At 34.8% G+C, this 14,847-nt stretch overlaps 1 protein-coding gene across 1 annotated transcript in view; it reads left to right on the top strand.

The window, feature by feature from the left end:
- Rergl (RERG like) overlaps positions 1–14,847 on the top strand; it is a 177,943-nt gene that overhangs the window by 133,697 nt on the left and 29,399 nt on the right. The window contains exon 2 of the mRNA XM_010615905.2: positions 562–735. Coding sequence (XP_010614207.1) covers positions 562–735 — 174 coding nt within the window. The remainder of the gene's footprint in view (positions 1–561; positions 736–14,847) is intronic.

Here is a 14,847-nt window from a genome sequence, read left to right as displayed (position 1 = left end):
TGCTCTTATTTATCTTTGCTATTTATTTAGTGCTAAAAAATCTACCAAAGATGAAGAATTAATAAAACTTTTGTGGTAGTTGAACATTTCTTCATTTTTTTCTTACTTTATGAACTGTATAATATATAATAATATAGTATATAATAATATAACTTTCCTTCTCTAGTTGTAATGTAACTTCTTCATACCATTATTCCCTTAAAAAATCTCTTTTACTAACGGTTTCAAATAATAAGGTTTAATTTTTTAACCCTTCCTCTTGCTTTTTAAAATTACTTTATACTATTTGTTACAATAATTTGTTTTCCACTTTCTGAAGGTTAAGTTAACACTCTTGTCCATTTCTAAGCTTCTTGACATGACTACTCATTCATTTTTTTCAAATTTTGTTTTATTAATAAATGTATTGTCCTCACATAATTCCCTCTGGAAACTACTTATCCGCATTCCACAGCCATTACTATGCAGAGCTTCTCTTGTCTTCAGACCTGAAGATTTTGGAAAATCATTATCATTTTTTAGCAAGGAATCATTGAGGAATTTACGTGTATTTTTGAACAGGAGAAGAGCTCTTGAATCATCAGAAGCTTCCCATCACTTGTGCTCAGACGGGAAGTGCGTCTCTTCGGCTCGCGCTTGATTACCCGGGAGGGATTGGACAGTATCACCTGACTGCACAGGGGCAAAGAAGCACCGAATTCCACGCATTGACAAAGACAGATCAACAAGGCATCTGTGAGTACAATCAAGCCTCGAACGACCTTATTCTGAGTTATGCTTTCTGGCATATTCATTTCTTCTGTATCTCCTTACATCTTTGATTTTTAAAATTTATCTTCTTTTATAGTCAACATGTAAGTTTTCCAAATTGGTCTGTTTTTATTTGCTATTTATTATTATTATTATTACTATCATTATTATTATTTTCTATTATTCAGAACCAAAGCAAAGGCTATTCCACTATTCTACATCTCCAGTTCTTTTTTGTTTATTTATGTTTTTATTTGAGACAGGACTTCACTAAATGTTTCCCAAGAAGGGCTTGAACTTGCAATCCACCTACCTTAGTCTTCCAGAATGCTGGGAACTGTGCACTAACCCACCTGGCCCAAATGATCTATTTTTAATGTCATTATATTCACAATCTTTGGAAAATTATTTTCTGTATTACTCTTGCTATTTTCTTGTCTTCTTATTTCTTATTTTTTGTTATGCATTATGTCTTGTGAACGGATTAGAGGTACCTACCAGTTCTAGTTTAAAACTTTTTTCAAAAGTTTCTTCACTCCCTTTTGTCTCATGCATTTCGTGGAACAGAATATGAAATTTCTATTTGTCTCCATGCTCCTGTCTTCTGAGATACAAAATAATGCATTACCCCACTATTTTACAACAGTTAACTTTAAACGTATAATGCATATAGTTACCTAATTTTTAAAAGTCTACAGTTTTGCAACACTATACAATCTTATTTTTATCACTTGATTTCATCTTTCTCTCTATTTTTTAAGTCTCTTAACTATTTAATGCTTTTAAAATGAGTCTTATTAATATACATTAGATACATTTTTCATTGTTTTCAGGCTACTAACTCTCTATTTGACTGTGTTCAGTTCTTTATTGTTTTTTTCCTAGAGAAAATATTTTGATTTTTCAGATTTTGAATTTATTTACTTTAAAAAAAATGCTTGTATAGGGCTGGAGATATAGCTCAGTGGTTCTGCCGCCTGTCTCACAAGTGAAAGGTTTCGAGTTTGATCCCCGGTAACAACACGAACCAAAAAAAAAAAAAAATGTTTTTATATCATTTATGCCTGCCCTGTCACAATTTCGGAGATGATTCTCTAGACACAAAATTCCCTTACAGCATTTAGTTTTCTAGATTGGGAGCATTTTTCTTTTCTCCTTTTTAAACAATATTTTTTCAAACACTTCATTTGTAACGACATTTCATATCACTTGTAGTGAACTTTCAGTTTTTGGTATTTTGGGCTATAATTCTCATGGTTAGATTTGTTTATCTTCTCTGTAATTTTTACTGCAGATTTGAGTCTGTACATTCTTTCTATTAGTTTTTCTTTTTTTTTTTTTAAAGGAATTGAACTTGGGACCTTGTGCTTGAGAGGCAGGTGACAGCACCACTGAGCTAAATCTGGGCCCTCTATTAGGTTTTAATTGATTCCACCTAGCTTTTGGCAGCATATAGTAGAAACAATGTCTTATATTAGTGAAGATAGTTTTCTGACCTAGAGAGACACTAGAAAATATGTATCTCCATACAAACTGTATCTCTTAACAGTAATAATGCATAATATTTTTACTTGGTTTCATTTTAAAAGTAAATTAATAAAATTATTAATGAGTTACGAGAATAGACAATTTACAAATACCAGTGAGCATAAAATAGACAACAGCTGTTTGAAAGAAGGATCATTAAATGCTCATAACTCTATAGTGAAAGTGATCAAGAAAAAGGGAGAAAATAATAAAAGGCTTTAAAGTAATATAAGAAACACAAAAGGAGACATTTCCAAAGATTATTCATGTAGCAGAAGTTATCAAGAGAACAAGTATTGGAACATTTAGGTAACACAAATGCATACAGAATTTACCCAATAGAACTTACCAAACATAAATAAAAAGGAATTGGAACATCTCAACTATTTAAAAACTATTACAGAACATAAAAACAATTTAAAATACATATACAGGGGCCGGGGATTTAGCTCAGCAGTTCAGTGGCCTGCCTTGCCAGCGCAAGGACCCAAGTTCAATCCCCAGTACAAAAAATAAAACAAAAAAAAACACACACACACACACGCACACACACACACAGATGAAAATGCACTTGAAACACAAAAACTTCCAGAGTTTCACAGTGAATTCCATTGAACACATAAGGGGGAACCTATCAAAGGTTTACAAAAATGTCACAGATTAGGAAAAGAGGATAGTTGGTTAAACTAATTAACTAAGGTTGTATAAGCTTAATATAGTGACTTGACAAAGACCATTTAAGATAAAAATATAAGTAAAATGTCCTGGACAAAATATTTCAGTGACCCAATGCATATTTGTATGAAAAGTATAACGTCATTAGGATTTGGGGTTTTTTCTGGTAAATCAAAAATTTTTATACTCAGAACAGAAATAAAGTTCATTTGTGAAAATTTATTGTTAACTTTATGCATAATGGTGACACACATATAGTTTTGTGGCATTATATCAACATCGTAAGTAAATAAAAGGTATATCACTTTCAATCATCATTGTACTGAGTAGCCTAGAAAGTGAAATGCAATCCAATAAGTTAGAAAAAAAATCAAATTATAAAGATAAAAAATAATAATATAGCCAATATTCATAAACAGGATGACTTTGTAAGTAGACACTAAAGAAAATTTTATAATGAAAAGAGAATATACAATGCTTATAGATACCAGATAATATAAAGCCTTAGCTAGTTTATGATCCAGAATCAGATAGAAAAATTAATTTATTAATTTATTAGTGATATCCTTGCAGTACTGAAATACAAAACTCCTCTTGTGTCCAAATAGTAAAAGATGCATGCAAAAATGCTCTAAATAATAAAGGCTGATCAAAAGTCAATCTACAAAGATGATGTGTTCATAATTTGTTTCATTAAAAGCACTGAATGGGTTAAAATGATCCCAGTATATTGGTTCCTTGAAGAAACTGGCTGAAAGCAAAAAGACTAAGAGTTTGTCTCACTCAAGAAAGCCTGGTGAGTTTAAACAGAGCTTTGCCTTGGCAATAACTGTGAATGCTGCTATTGGCACATTCACAACACATAGCTAGAATAAAATGGACGAAATGTCAATAAGAGGTTTCAGAGGATTATGAGGCCAAAGTACAGCCAGCCACCGTTAAGAGAATGAGGTTATTAAAGATGTACAATGGCCTTACATTTCCTAAACATCTCCTGGTAAGAAGCAATCCTTATCAGATGTAGCTAAGAGAAAAAGGAAAATGAAAGGAGCACGCGGAGGGGGAAGATTCCTCAAAAGCCCAAGCAGAGCAAGACTACTGTATAAGCGAATAGCATCCCTCATCTTCAGGAAGAGCTCTCCTACAGAATTTTCCAGCACAAATATACCATCACTGTGGACCGGTGCTAGCTGATTATCTTCTCTCATGTCTCAACACGAGGTTTAGCAGTGATTATGATAACTGTCCTTCTGAGGCCATATCACTGTATGCGCTTAAATTTGGTAATTCAAACGCAGACACACTGTTTTGCATGGTCTGCTCTCATTTGATTCCTTAAGAATTGGGCTGAGCATGACAGTCTGAGTTAAGTTTAAGCATTCATTGAAATGTGTGTGTGTGTGTGTGTGTGTGTGTGTGTGTGTGTGTGTGCGTGTCTTGGAGAGGTCAGGTAAAAATCATTGCTGCCAGAGGTGATAAAAGTTACATGGCTGTCAATGATCTCATCTGCCCTCAAAGGGAGAAGGTACCACATAAGATGTCAGTTTGAACGGTTTCAGGCAAACCTGCTGCTGGCCTCTGGTGGCTGGAGCACTGAGGGGAAGGTCCAGAGGAATCTGTTCCGGAAGTGTCACTGTGGACCTCCAGCCTTATCCTGGGTCACATCCCCCTCCTTGCAATTGCAATCAGAAAATAAGGGCTTCTCTCTTTCATCTTCCTGTCGATCTCAAGAGAGAGCCTCTCATTGGCAGATTTTGACCAGGACCAGGCTGGAAAGGAATCCTACAATTCACAGGAGTGAGCAGGGTGTAGGGTTGACAACAGACAGCACAATGCCCCGGCGAAAGATAAAACCCTGTGTGTAAGGATGACATTTGTGATTACCATCACATGTTTTGTTGTTTCCAGTTCATAGCTGCTTATAATTAGACACTTAGGATACTTGCAATTAGAAACCGTCTGTGTAATCTTTTTTGTTGTGAGGGTATTCTATTTTGACATATAATCGTTCCACAATTTATTATCCAGGATACCTGAGAAAAGTCTGGGAGGGGAAACATGAAATCTCAATGAAGAAAAAAACAAAAATGTGTGTGAATGTAACAGGTCAGTGTTTTTTTTTCTTTGCAGTACTAGTGACTGGACCTAGGAGGCCTGTACTATTCAGCTACACCCCCAGCCCTTTTTACTTTTTATTTGAGACAGAGTAGTATCACTAAATTGGTCAGGCTGGCTTTGAACCTGTGATCCTCCCACCTCAGTCTCCCAAGTAGCGACTGCACATGGTAGGGCACAATAATTTTGAGTTCAAAATCTTAAGGGTGAAACTCAGTGTTTTTAATATCTCTGATTGATTTATTCATAGTACTGTTTCAAAATACCTCATATATTTGTAGCCTGGTGTGGTGGCACACATCTGTAATTCCTGCACCCTGAGAAGCTGTGGCAAGGAGACTGTAAGCTCAAGCCTAGCCTGAAAAATTTGGCAATAGTGTGAGGCCATTTCTCAAAATAAAAAATAAAAAAAGGTTGGGGATGTAGCACATTCTGAAGGTCCTTGGTTTAATCTCTAGTAACACACACACACGCACACACACACACACACACACACACAGATAATTAAATATTTAATTGAGAAAAATGAGTATTTATGTGATTTCAACACAAATATTTTTGAAATCTCATCTTTACTTTCAGGATCTAAAACCACAGAATTTAAGTTTTGCTTTGGAAAACTGAAAATGTTTATACCAATTAAGCCAAGGATTTGTTTTTATAGAGTAATATCACCATCTTGTGGTATTTTAAGATATTGCTGCTAAGTATAGTAAAAGTATTTTTGTATCTCTCACTAATATGAAGACACAGCACTTTAGCATTTTTCTTCCCAGCAAAATGTACTTAACCAATGAGACTACACTTTTCTTTGAAACATTTATATAAACATCTATTGAAAAGTAGATTTAAAAATGATTTTCTGTTTTAGAAAATATCTACCAGCCTTACATGGGAAGCTTTTGTTTAGTAAATTTAATTCGGCCTAAAACTATTGTTTATTTGTTTGTTTGCAATCAAGTTCTGCTTCTTCCATAAAAGTGTCAGCTATATGAGAACAGAGACTTTATCTTGTTTGAAGAAGAATCCCCAAAACTAAGAACTGCAGTGGTCAGAGTCTAATTGACAAAGATTGCGGGACTGATGGTTGCGATGCCAATGTATTATCAGTGTTTTAAGGCAAATCAGTTCTAGAGTTTTCCTGTTATTGTAACAAAGCCATACAAGCCAAAACTTAAAAGTTTTTGTTTAAATATTCTAACTGGTAAGCTCTGAAACATGTTAGTGTTTTTTTTTTTTAAAAGGACTCTGTAAGGTGACCTAGTTAGTAGTTTGAGTTTGTTTTATTTCACTACATTAAGAACACACAACTAACTCCTGTCAAGAAATTCAATATGGCAGGAAAAGTGTGTCCCTTGGAGTGAGTCAGGCCAGGGTCTGCTTCTTAGCCCTGGTCACAGTGGGATTTGAGAAAACTTCGAAATTTGTGATCCTCTTTTTCCTTTCCTGATCTCGGAGATAATAATAGCCACATTCATGTGTAAAGTAGCAATGCCAACTTTTATTACTTTGAATGTTTGACTATTCAAAACCAACATGGTTCATTCATAAGTGAATCTGTTACTAAACACATAAAGGTATTATTTCATCAGGTCTCAGGCTAGGTGTAATTAGGGGAAGAGCAAATGTTTGAGACCTAGTCCTCCTTTTTGAAAGCCAAGGACTAATGCTTATTTATTCAAAATATTTATAAAACTCCCCTTAAATCAGAAGCCTGGTGTTTACTGAGATATGTCTGTACTGAAATTAAAATTGGAGAAATCTTGAAATACAAGTTGGTATTGGCTCTCCTGAACTAGCTTCAATTTTGTTGCTCACAGTATTCAAGGCAGCAGGAGGGATAAGAGGTGAGGTAGTTGCATAATCTTTATTTATGGATCCTTTCAAAGGTAAGTCTAACCAGACTTGAGAAGATGTTACCGAAGTTCTCTTGTGTGGATGGTCATATAAAGATATGACCTTTGCCAAACCCTGGGTGTCAGGAGATGCATCCTAGTAATGTGTTGTGTAATACTCATTTCTGGGAAACATTTCAGTGCAACTTATATCTATGGAATGCTTGGCTTCAAAGCTTCAAGTACTAGGGTAGGAGCATGCCTTGGGCATGCTACCAAAATGTTCGTCAGTCTTTTTCTTGTAAGGAGTCTTATTGCAATTCAAAGATAAAGTAAAAGCCCTTGCCAAAGAAAATTTCTTTGTGATTATTTTCTTAAAATAAGGCAAATGAGTTTATCTGTTGGTGAACCTGCTCACTGGTTCTAGAACCAGTGCTCATAACCATCTTTTGTAAGCTTATATTTTGCTTTGGAAACTTAACATTGGAATTTCTTATCGACAACAGCTTATACTTTTGTGTGAAGCTACGTATTAATAATCAGTTACACCTTTTCTTCCTAATTCACATTATCTATTATACCTTTTAGTCCTTATTTACACTTTCAGTTCCTCACACTAGAGATACTGTGTGGTATTTACACTTGCAAAGAGTAAGGGGAAGTGGGAGGAATAGGGGAAAAGAAAGATCAGAATGGAATTGACATGAAAAAAAGAAAAAATGGAAACAAAGTCTTTGTAGACAGGGAGGGCAGGGGGATGGGGGAAAAATAAGAACCGAGATGGATTATGCAAAGGTGCAAATTTCTAGTGATGAATGTCATTACATTGTATACCTTAAATGTACCAATAAAATTGATTAATTTAAAAACAAATCAGTTACATACCTTCTGAACTATCAAACCATGCTTTGGAAAACTTTAGCTCATACCCCAGTAAGAAAACAGCCACTTTGGAGTTACAGCATTCTGCAAAACGCAGATATGATTGATATTTAGTGTCATTTATTTTAGAATCTATTTCTCATTCTTAGCATATTTGCAACTGAAATTTGGTTTTAAGTCAAATGATTTCACACACCAGGTTATAAGCGTATTTATTACCTGTAAAAAAAATCACCTGACTTCTGTCCATTTGAGAAAAGAAGTCTATTATGGAAGATTATCAAAGACAGGTAGAAAAACTATACTTTATGTTTATAAGACCATCAACTGCATAAATGGACACTTAATCGTGTGTGAAACAAGTAACAGAAATGAGAAAATTCTGTGTGAAATGTAATGATATAAATTAAATTACAGAATAAAAATAAAAGGGCTTAATCAGGGACATTTATAAGTACAATGACTCATTAAACTGCCAAGTGTCTGAACAAGCCCGGCCTGGAAGGATTTCTTTTGCCCTTTTATAGAATTCTCCAGGGATGGACCGTATTGAGGAGATTTCAGAAGGAAAAAAAATCAATAGGCTTTTAAAATTCTGAAGAGATTATTTGGCTGGGTTAATATGGTTGTCTTTTTTAAGAATTTAAGGTAAAAGATAAAACGACTTAATTAAATGATTCTGAGTTTTCAAAATAGTAAATATTAACCCACCTGAAACGGTCTTCACTGTCATCATAAAAGCCATCTCTCTCTTGTTTCCTCTGGCTTTTCCGTATGGGTCCAAATATAACTTGAAGCAGCTGGATGATAATACCTGACTTGCGGTTAGGTTACATTAAATCTCGTTCTCGCACATGTATTTCTTTTTCCTGTTAGTTAGGCCCGTAAATGAGGTTAGAAGGAAGCTGTGTAATAAGAAATTTGGGACTGGAATAACTCATGCTAGAAGGGAAAGGTCTGCTCATTTTAACATCAATCCTTTTGTACTTCCCATTAGTGGAAAAAAGTTCTAAAGTGCAAATAGACTATCTGTGAGAGTTATTATAAAAATTAAAATGCAAAGCCAGACTAAAATAATAGGCATATTCAGTGATAGTACAACTTGAGTTTTGATTAGTCATTGAATAACTAGCTATAAGCTTTTGCAAAGAAAATACTGTATAGTTGAATGATAATATGTATAAATGAGTCATCCAAATCATCTTTTAAATTAAGAGATTATCTCCTTAGCATAGAAAAATTCCATGATTTGTTTTAGAAGGAAAATACTAGTGCTCTCAGAGCAACTATTCTTAAGACTGTTAATTTTTTAAAAGAACAAAATTGGAATATGTTGGCAGTTAAGACCTCACTTAATGGAATTATGATTAATAGTCAATTTTACATTGATACTGGGTAATTTTTATGCAAACATGTCCAATTACTGCTTGTAGAATATTCCTAGGTGGTCAACAATCTGGCATTACAAAAGTAGGGGAGTAGAGTTTTTTGTGTGCTTAGTGGTTCAATTCAGTTAAAAGGAAGGATCAAGGTAGAAGGAAGTTTGATCAAGAACCCTGGCACGAGCTACAACTGAAATACCCTTTTGCAGGAAGATGAGTTAGCAAGAAACCCCTTGTGGCACACAGGTGAGGTCACTTGCTGTAGTCTTTGACCTATTTTGCATTCTATAAATTGTGATATCTGTAAGGATAATGTGTGTGATCATACTTTAGTGTGATCACACACACTTATCCTGGAAACCCAGCCTGCTTTCACAGTTCTCTCACTTTCTGGAAGCACTATTTTTTTTTTTTCTCCTGTGTCAAAGAATTTTTTTTTTCAAAGGTACCTGGAACTGTTACAGGAATCCTTGGGAATCCCATGCTTTTAATCACCATAACTTTGTCACTTGACTAAGTCATAGCTCCACAGGTGATATCCAGTCCCACTCCAGAGAATAGCCTATACTGTACAGACAGTGAGTTTCTGTTACCAGCCAAGCATTTCCACAAAACTGGGGCACAGCGATCACAGAATGTCACTACCATAAAACAGCATTATGCTTTGTGTGCAGGACTTGAGCCCAGCAGTAGCTACTTCAGGCTCTCTGTTGCTAAAGCACAGCTCCTTCTTGCTAGATGGGCTTGTTCTGTGGCTCAATTTAACAGGTCATAAGTACCTTGCCAACACAATCTCAAAAGTACAAGACTGTAAGTCCACTGTGCAAGCCCATGTGCTCAATCCTACATTAGTGGAAAGTGAATATTTGCTGAATAATCCAAATGACCACGGCTTCCTTGTTCCTAATAACATATAAAAATATACTGAAAAACCAATGATTAAAGAAGTTTTCTTTTGGCCATCATTTTGGAGGACAGGAATTTGGGAAAGGCTTGTGTGTACCCTTTCCATTTGGGAGTCTCTCAGTAGGCTGCAGTCTGCAGCTAAAGATTCTATGAGCTGACTGTCCAAGGCACCCACTGATGCGAGCGGTTGGCTGAAAACTCAGCCGGCTGTTAACTGGATAGCTCACAAGTGGCTCCTCCAGTGTGAACATCACAGGAAGGTGAAGATTCTGAGGGCCGGGATTTAGCTTGCAAGCGCCAAGGACCTGAGCTTGATCCCCGGTACCAAAAAAACGAAACGATTCTGATATGGTGGAATCCAAGCCCAGTCAGAGGGCACAGTGAGGAAATTTTTAAGAAGCAAGGCACAAATAAATAATTTATGTATTTTATGACTAGGCACGGGAAGTCTCCTATCTTTGCCGTGTTTCAATCTTACTCCTTCTTTTGTGCAGGTATTTTCAGATTTTTTGGAACTCCTTTCGTACCAAGAAACACTGGACACTGGTGCGTGTCTTTGGGAAGTCCATTTTCATACCCCACCCCCACGAGTGGTGGTCTTCTCGAGGCTGAGGACACATTTGTCAAAGAACAGCCTTTGAAATGACCTCTTCACAACCTTCCGTAAAGTCCAAATAGGACCCACAGGAAGGATTTGCCTCTGACACACTCACAGTGGACGGCACAGCCGCTGGGTCCAGTCCAAGGCGTCCTCTTTCATTTTCTGGCAAAAGCTGCATACAATCCCTTAGTGTTCTCCCAAAGACCAGAAAATTTAACCTTATGCTTTGGGATTTTACTCTCCAATTCCGCATGTGAATTCCAACCTGTTGTCTTCTCAGACCAGGAGAAACACCATTTCCTTCTGTTTTAAAATTGCTCCACTCTAATGGCGCAAACTAGAAAATGGTCTCAGGGAACAGTGAAATAAATGAGAAGCCACTAGGTGTGTTTCTACTGATTTGAGGATCACAGCTCCTCAGATTCCTGATTCTGTTTCCTGATTGCTCTCTATAAATTATCAAATAGGGTTTCTTTCTGTTCTTTGAGAATTGTTTAAATGGAGAGCTAGTTAGATTCAAACTATATTTACACAACTTTATTTTGGATAGCCCATGCTTTCTGCTCTCATGAATTACTAGGTATAAATGGGAAATTTATGCTGTTCTAGCAGATTCAAACCATTTAAAAATCTGACTTTGTATTTGAAAAGAAAGATTACATTCAAGATACAGTTGTTTAATCTTGATATCTACATGAATTATTTTTAAAATTGTCATCTCATGTATGTTCTGTATAATTTTGCTTCATATTTATCACTCATAAGCAATTCTCAAAATAGAGAAAATGTTTTAAATATGGGTTGTTTGAATTCCTTCAATCATGACTACATTTTGCATATTTATTCAAAGGTTTTAAACTTTGCTCCAATAGATTTAAATTCAGATTGCTAAATGGAACACATATATCCTTTGCTCTTTCATAGTGATTACACCCTATTGAACCTTATTCATCTGATCCTTCAACTTGATTACTCCTATGATGGTTTGCTTTTCTTATCTAATTTCTAATTGTGCTTCTTTCTCATCAATATGCCTGATCCATCTTTGTCATTACAGTTCTATTTTAGTCCCACAGACTATCTGATTGCTTCCAATACTCATTAGTATCTAATTTCTTCTATTGTTATACATAGTTCAGACAGTTTTTCACTTCTTAAAAATTTTGAAACTTATATTATGATTTTATGCTGAAGACAAAATATGATGATCGAAGAAATAATCACCTTTTGGCAAATAATATGGAAATGCATCACATACTTGCATTGGTAAGATGAAATAAGCACACAAAATATATGCTTATTTAAGTTGAGGAAGACATGTTAGTCTTGTATAAAATGATTTTTAAATTTCTATGAATGTGTTTTTAAAAATGTCCTAACGATGCTAGCTTCTCAATGTTAAATAATTGGAATAAGTGCATTTTCAATAGTCCTATTTCATTTTATCTGCAAAATGCCTCTCTCCTAGTCCTCTCACCCAACCATGCTTCTGCTTGATATTTCATTGGGTGATGAGAATACAAAGTCATGAATGTGATAAACATGATTATTTCCCACCCAGAACTCAGTTTCTAAATCAAAAGATGTAGGAAATTGTGTTAAATTTTTAGTCCAGCCATTATTTGATTTGTAGTGATATTCTTTGTATATGTGTGTTTTCTTTTTATCCCAAAATATGTCAGTGGGTTCAGTGGAAAACTTTTCACTCATGTATCTGACTATGTAGTCATTTAATAAAAACACATTACACTTGGAAATTTTAAATGTAAAATTGAAGACAAAAACAATCTAAAGCAAGATGACAACAATTGATCTCTGGAAAATGGTACAAAGATCTGAAATTCAAGCCAAGCAGAGATTTAGAAATTATCAGAAATCTAGGTGCATGGCTGTTAAGTGATGTACAATATATTCAGAAAACACCCATGCAAATCAAACAAAAAAAATGCAGCTTAAACTTCTCTGACTATAAACTTTAGTACATTGGGAGTTTAAAACACTACTAAATAAAAGCATACATGAAAGAACATCTAAAACATCCATATTCATAGAGAGTCTGATGAAATATATGATAAAAATCCAAAATAAATCAGGGATAAGAGATACGCAATGGAAATATCGCATCATTGCAAGCATAGTTTCAATTGGATTTAATGTTAGATGTCCCACTTAATAATCTGAAACTCTTTCTACATACATGTTATAAAATGAGTTGATCTGCAGATAATTTAATTTACATATGTGAAAAAGCTCAGCTGTATACTATGTGGCACTAGGTGCCTTCATGATATCACTAAAGGAATTAGGTCATCTTGGAACACAGCTGTGCATGAAATAGATTGCTCTTATCCAGTGATAAAAACAAAACCTTGTAGGCTGTGAACAATACTGGGCATAAAATGTAACATTTTCATGAACAACATAAAAGATGAATAGAATGAAAAAGAGAAAGAGCACATTTCAGGGAAGATATGCATTCGGACGAAGGAAAAAGGAAAGTGAGACATATTTGCACTTGGATGGCAATAAAAGTGATCACCTGCATTCACTTTCAATCAGAAAGATTTCTGCATCATTTAATTAAGTTAGGAAGTATATGATCACATTTTATTGCTCAGCCACTCTGGGAAAATTCAGAATTTAAATGTAGTATTCTGAAGGAAGGTGCACATGATGGTAACAAACTTTATCCTTTGCGTGGAAAAGAACGTGAGAAAGCTGTAAGGATGGAATGAAGAAGGGCGCGTCATCAGTTGAGAGTAAGATCCAGTCTGGTTGTTTTGACTGAGAAAAAAGAGATTCAGACAGATCTGCTCCTGTCATTCAGAATGAGCAGGCACTGCCATGTTGGAGATGCTGAATGAATGCTGGAAAAATGAGTGGATAGGTGGCTACTCTTACTTCAGTAGAAAGAGACAAAGAATAATCAATAATACCACAGGGTTTTCTCATTGTCATTAGCATGAATGTGATTTATTTTATGAATTAACTTTTGGTGGCTTTTAACATCTAGCAAGTCTATTGCGAGATTTTACATTTTAAATGGCCCCAAATTTTGCTCAACTACAGAACACAGTTGCAAACTGTATTTGATTAATAATAAATCACATCTATGAGGAAATAAAGTATTATTTTCTATCTAAATTATTTATAATTGCTCCCATTTATTGAGCATTTACTATGTGCCAAGCCATCTGTGAGCCATACCCTATTTATTGTCAGTTTGCTAATTAAAGCAACTCTTTGAAGATTTAAATTGAATATTAATGGCAACACATAAGACCCAATATTTTATTGCTGCCATATAACCCTGTGAATTATATAGCATAATTATTTTTTCAAAGTTCCCTCAAACTCTGTGTTAATGTGAGAAGATATTAATGATTATTATCCTTATGTCTAGGAACTTAAGGGTGATTAAACAGACCAGATGGTAAAATGTAAAATCCTATTAATTTAGCTTTTTCAGTAGTTAAAATATAATTGCTATTAAAATACTGTAGTTACCACTGTGGAACTTCTTAAAGGGAGCCAAAATTTCATATAACTAACCCAGAAATACCTGGACATAAAAGCAGAAATGAAGCATATAAAAAACAAGTATATAAAATAGTGTTTCTTCTGCTTTTTTAGTTGTTTTTATTTCACTGAATAAATGGTTTTCTAGTTTTGGTTAATAAACTTTTCACCTGGCTTTCCAACTCTTTGGCCAAAGCTGAACTTCGAAAAGAAGCACAATTTAGTACCAAGCTCTGGAAGGAAGGATTCTATTTCTCCAGTTTATTCCTAGAGCATTGTTTTCTGAAGGGGAAAGAACAGAGCTTACAGTTGTTATTTGGAGATAATTCTTCTTAAGAATGTAGCATGATATAATTCCTTACATTAATGTGGCAGCTCCTTGTTTAAAGAATCATACTTCTAATATTCTTGGTTACCTTCCTGAGAACAAGTATACGTTAGTATGGCCAATTTTTATTTTTCCTCTGTCTCACCAACAAACATATTTGCATTTTGATCTTTCACAGTATTGCACAGTAAAAGGACTTGTGATTTTGGACCATGAATGAGGCAGATTCTTCAAAATAGTCTTTTAGAATCCATTCAAGCTGTCAGCATCATCCACACACTAAAAACAGGTGAATAGGACCTTAAACATATTTGTTAACCCTTGCAG

Source organism: Fukomys damarensis, unplaced genomic scaffold (genome assembly GCF_012274545.1).
Source record: "Fukomys damarensis isolate Sample0158 unplaced genomic scaffold, DMR_v1.0_HiC HiC_scaffold_19, whole genome shotgun sequence".
Taxonomy (NCBI): domain Eukaryota; kingdom Metazoa; phylum Chordata; class Mammalia; order Rodentia; family Bathyergidae; genus Fukomys; species Fukomys damarensis.
This window is presented reverse-complemented; position numbering and strand designations above follow the sequence as displayed.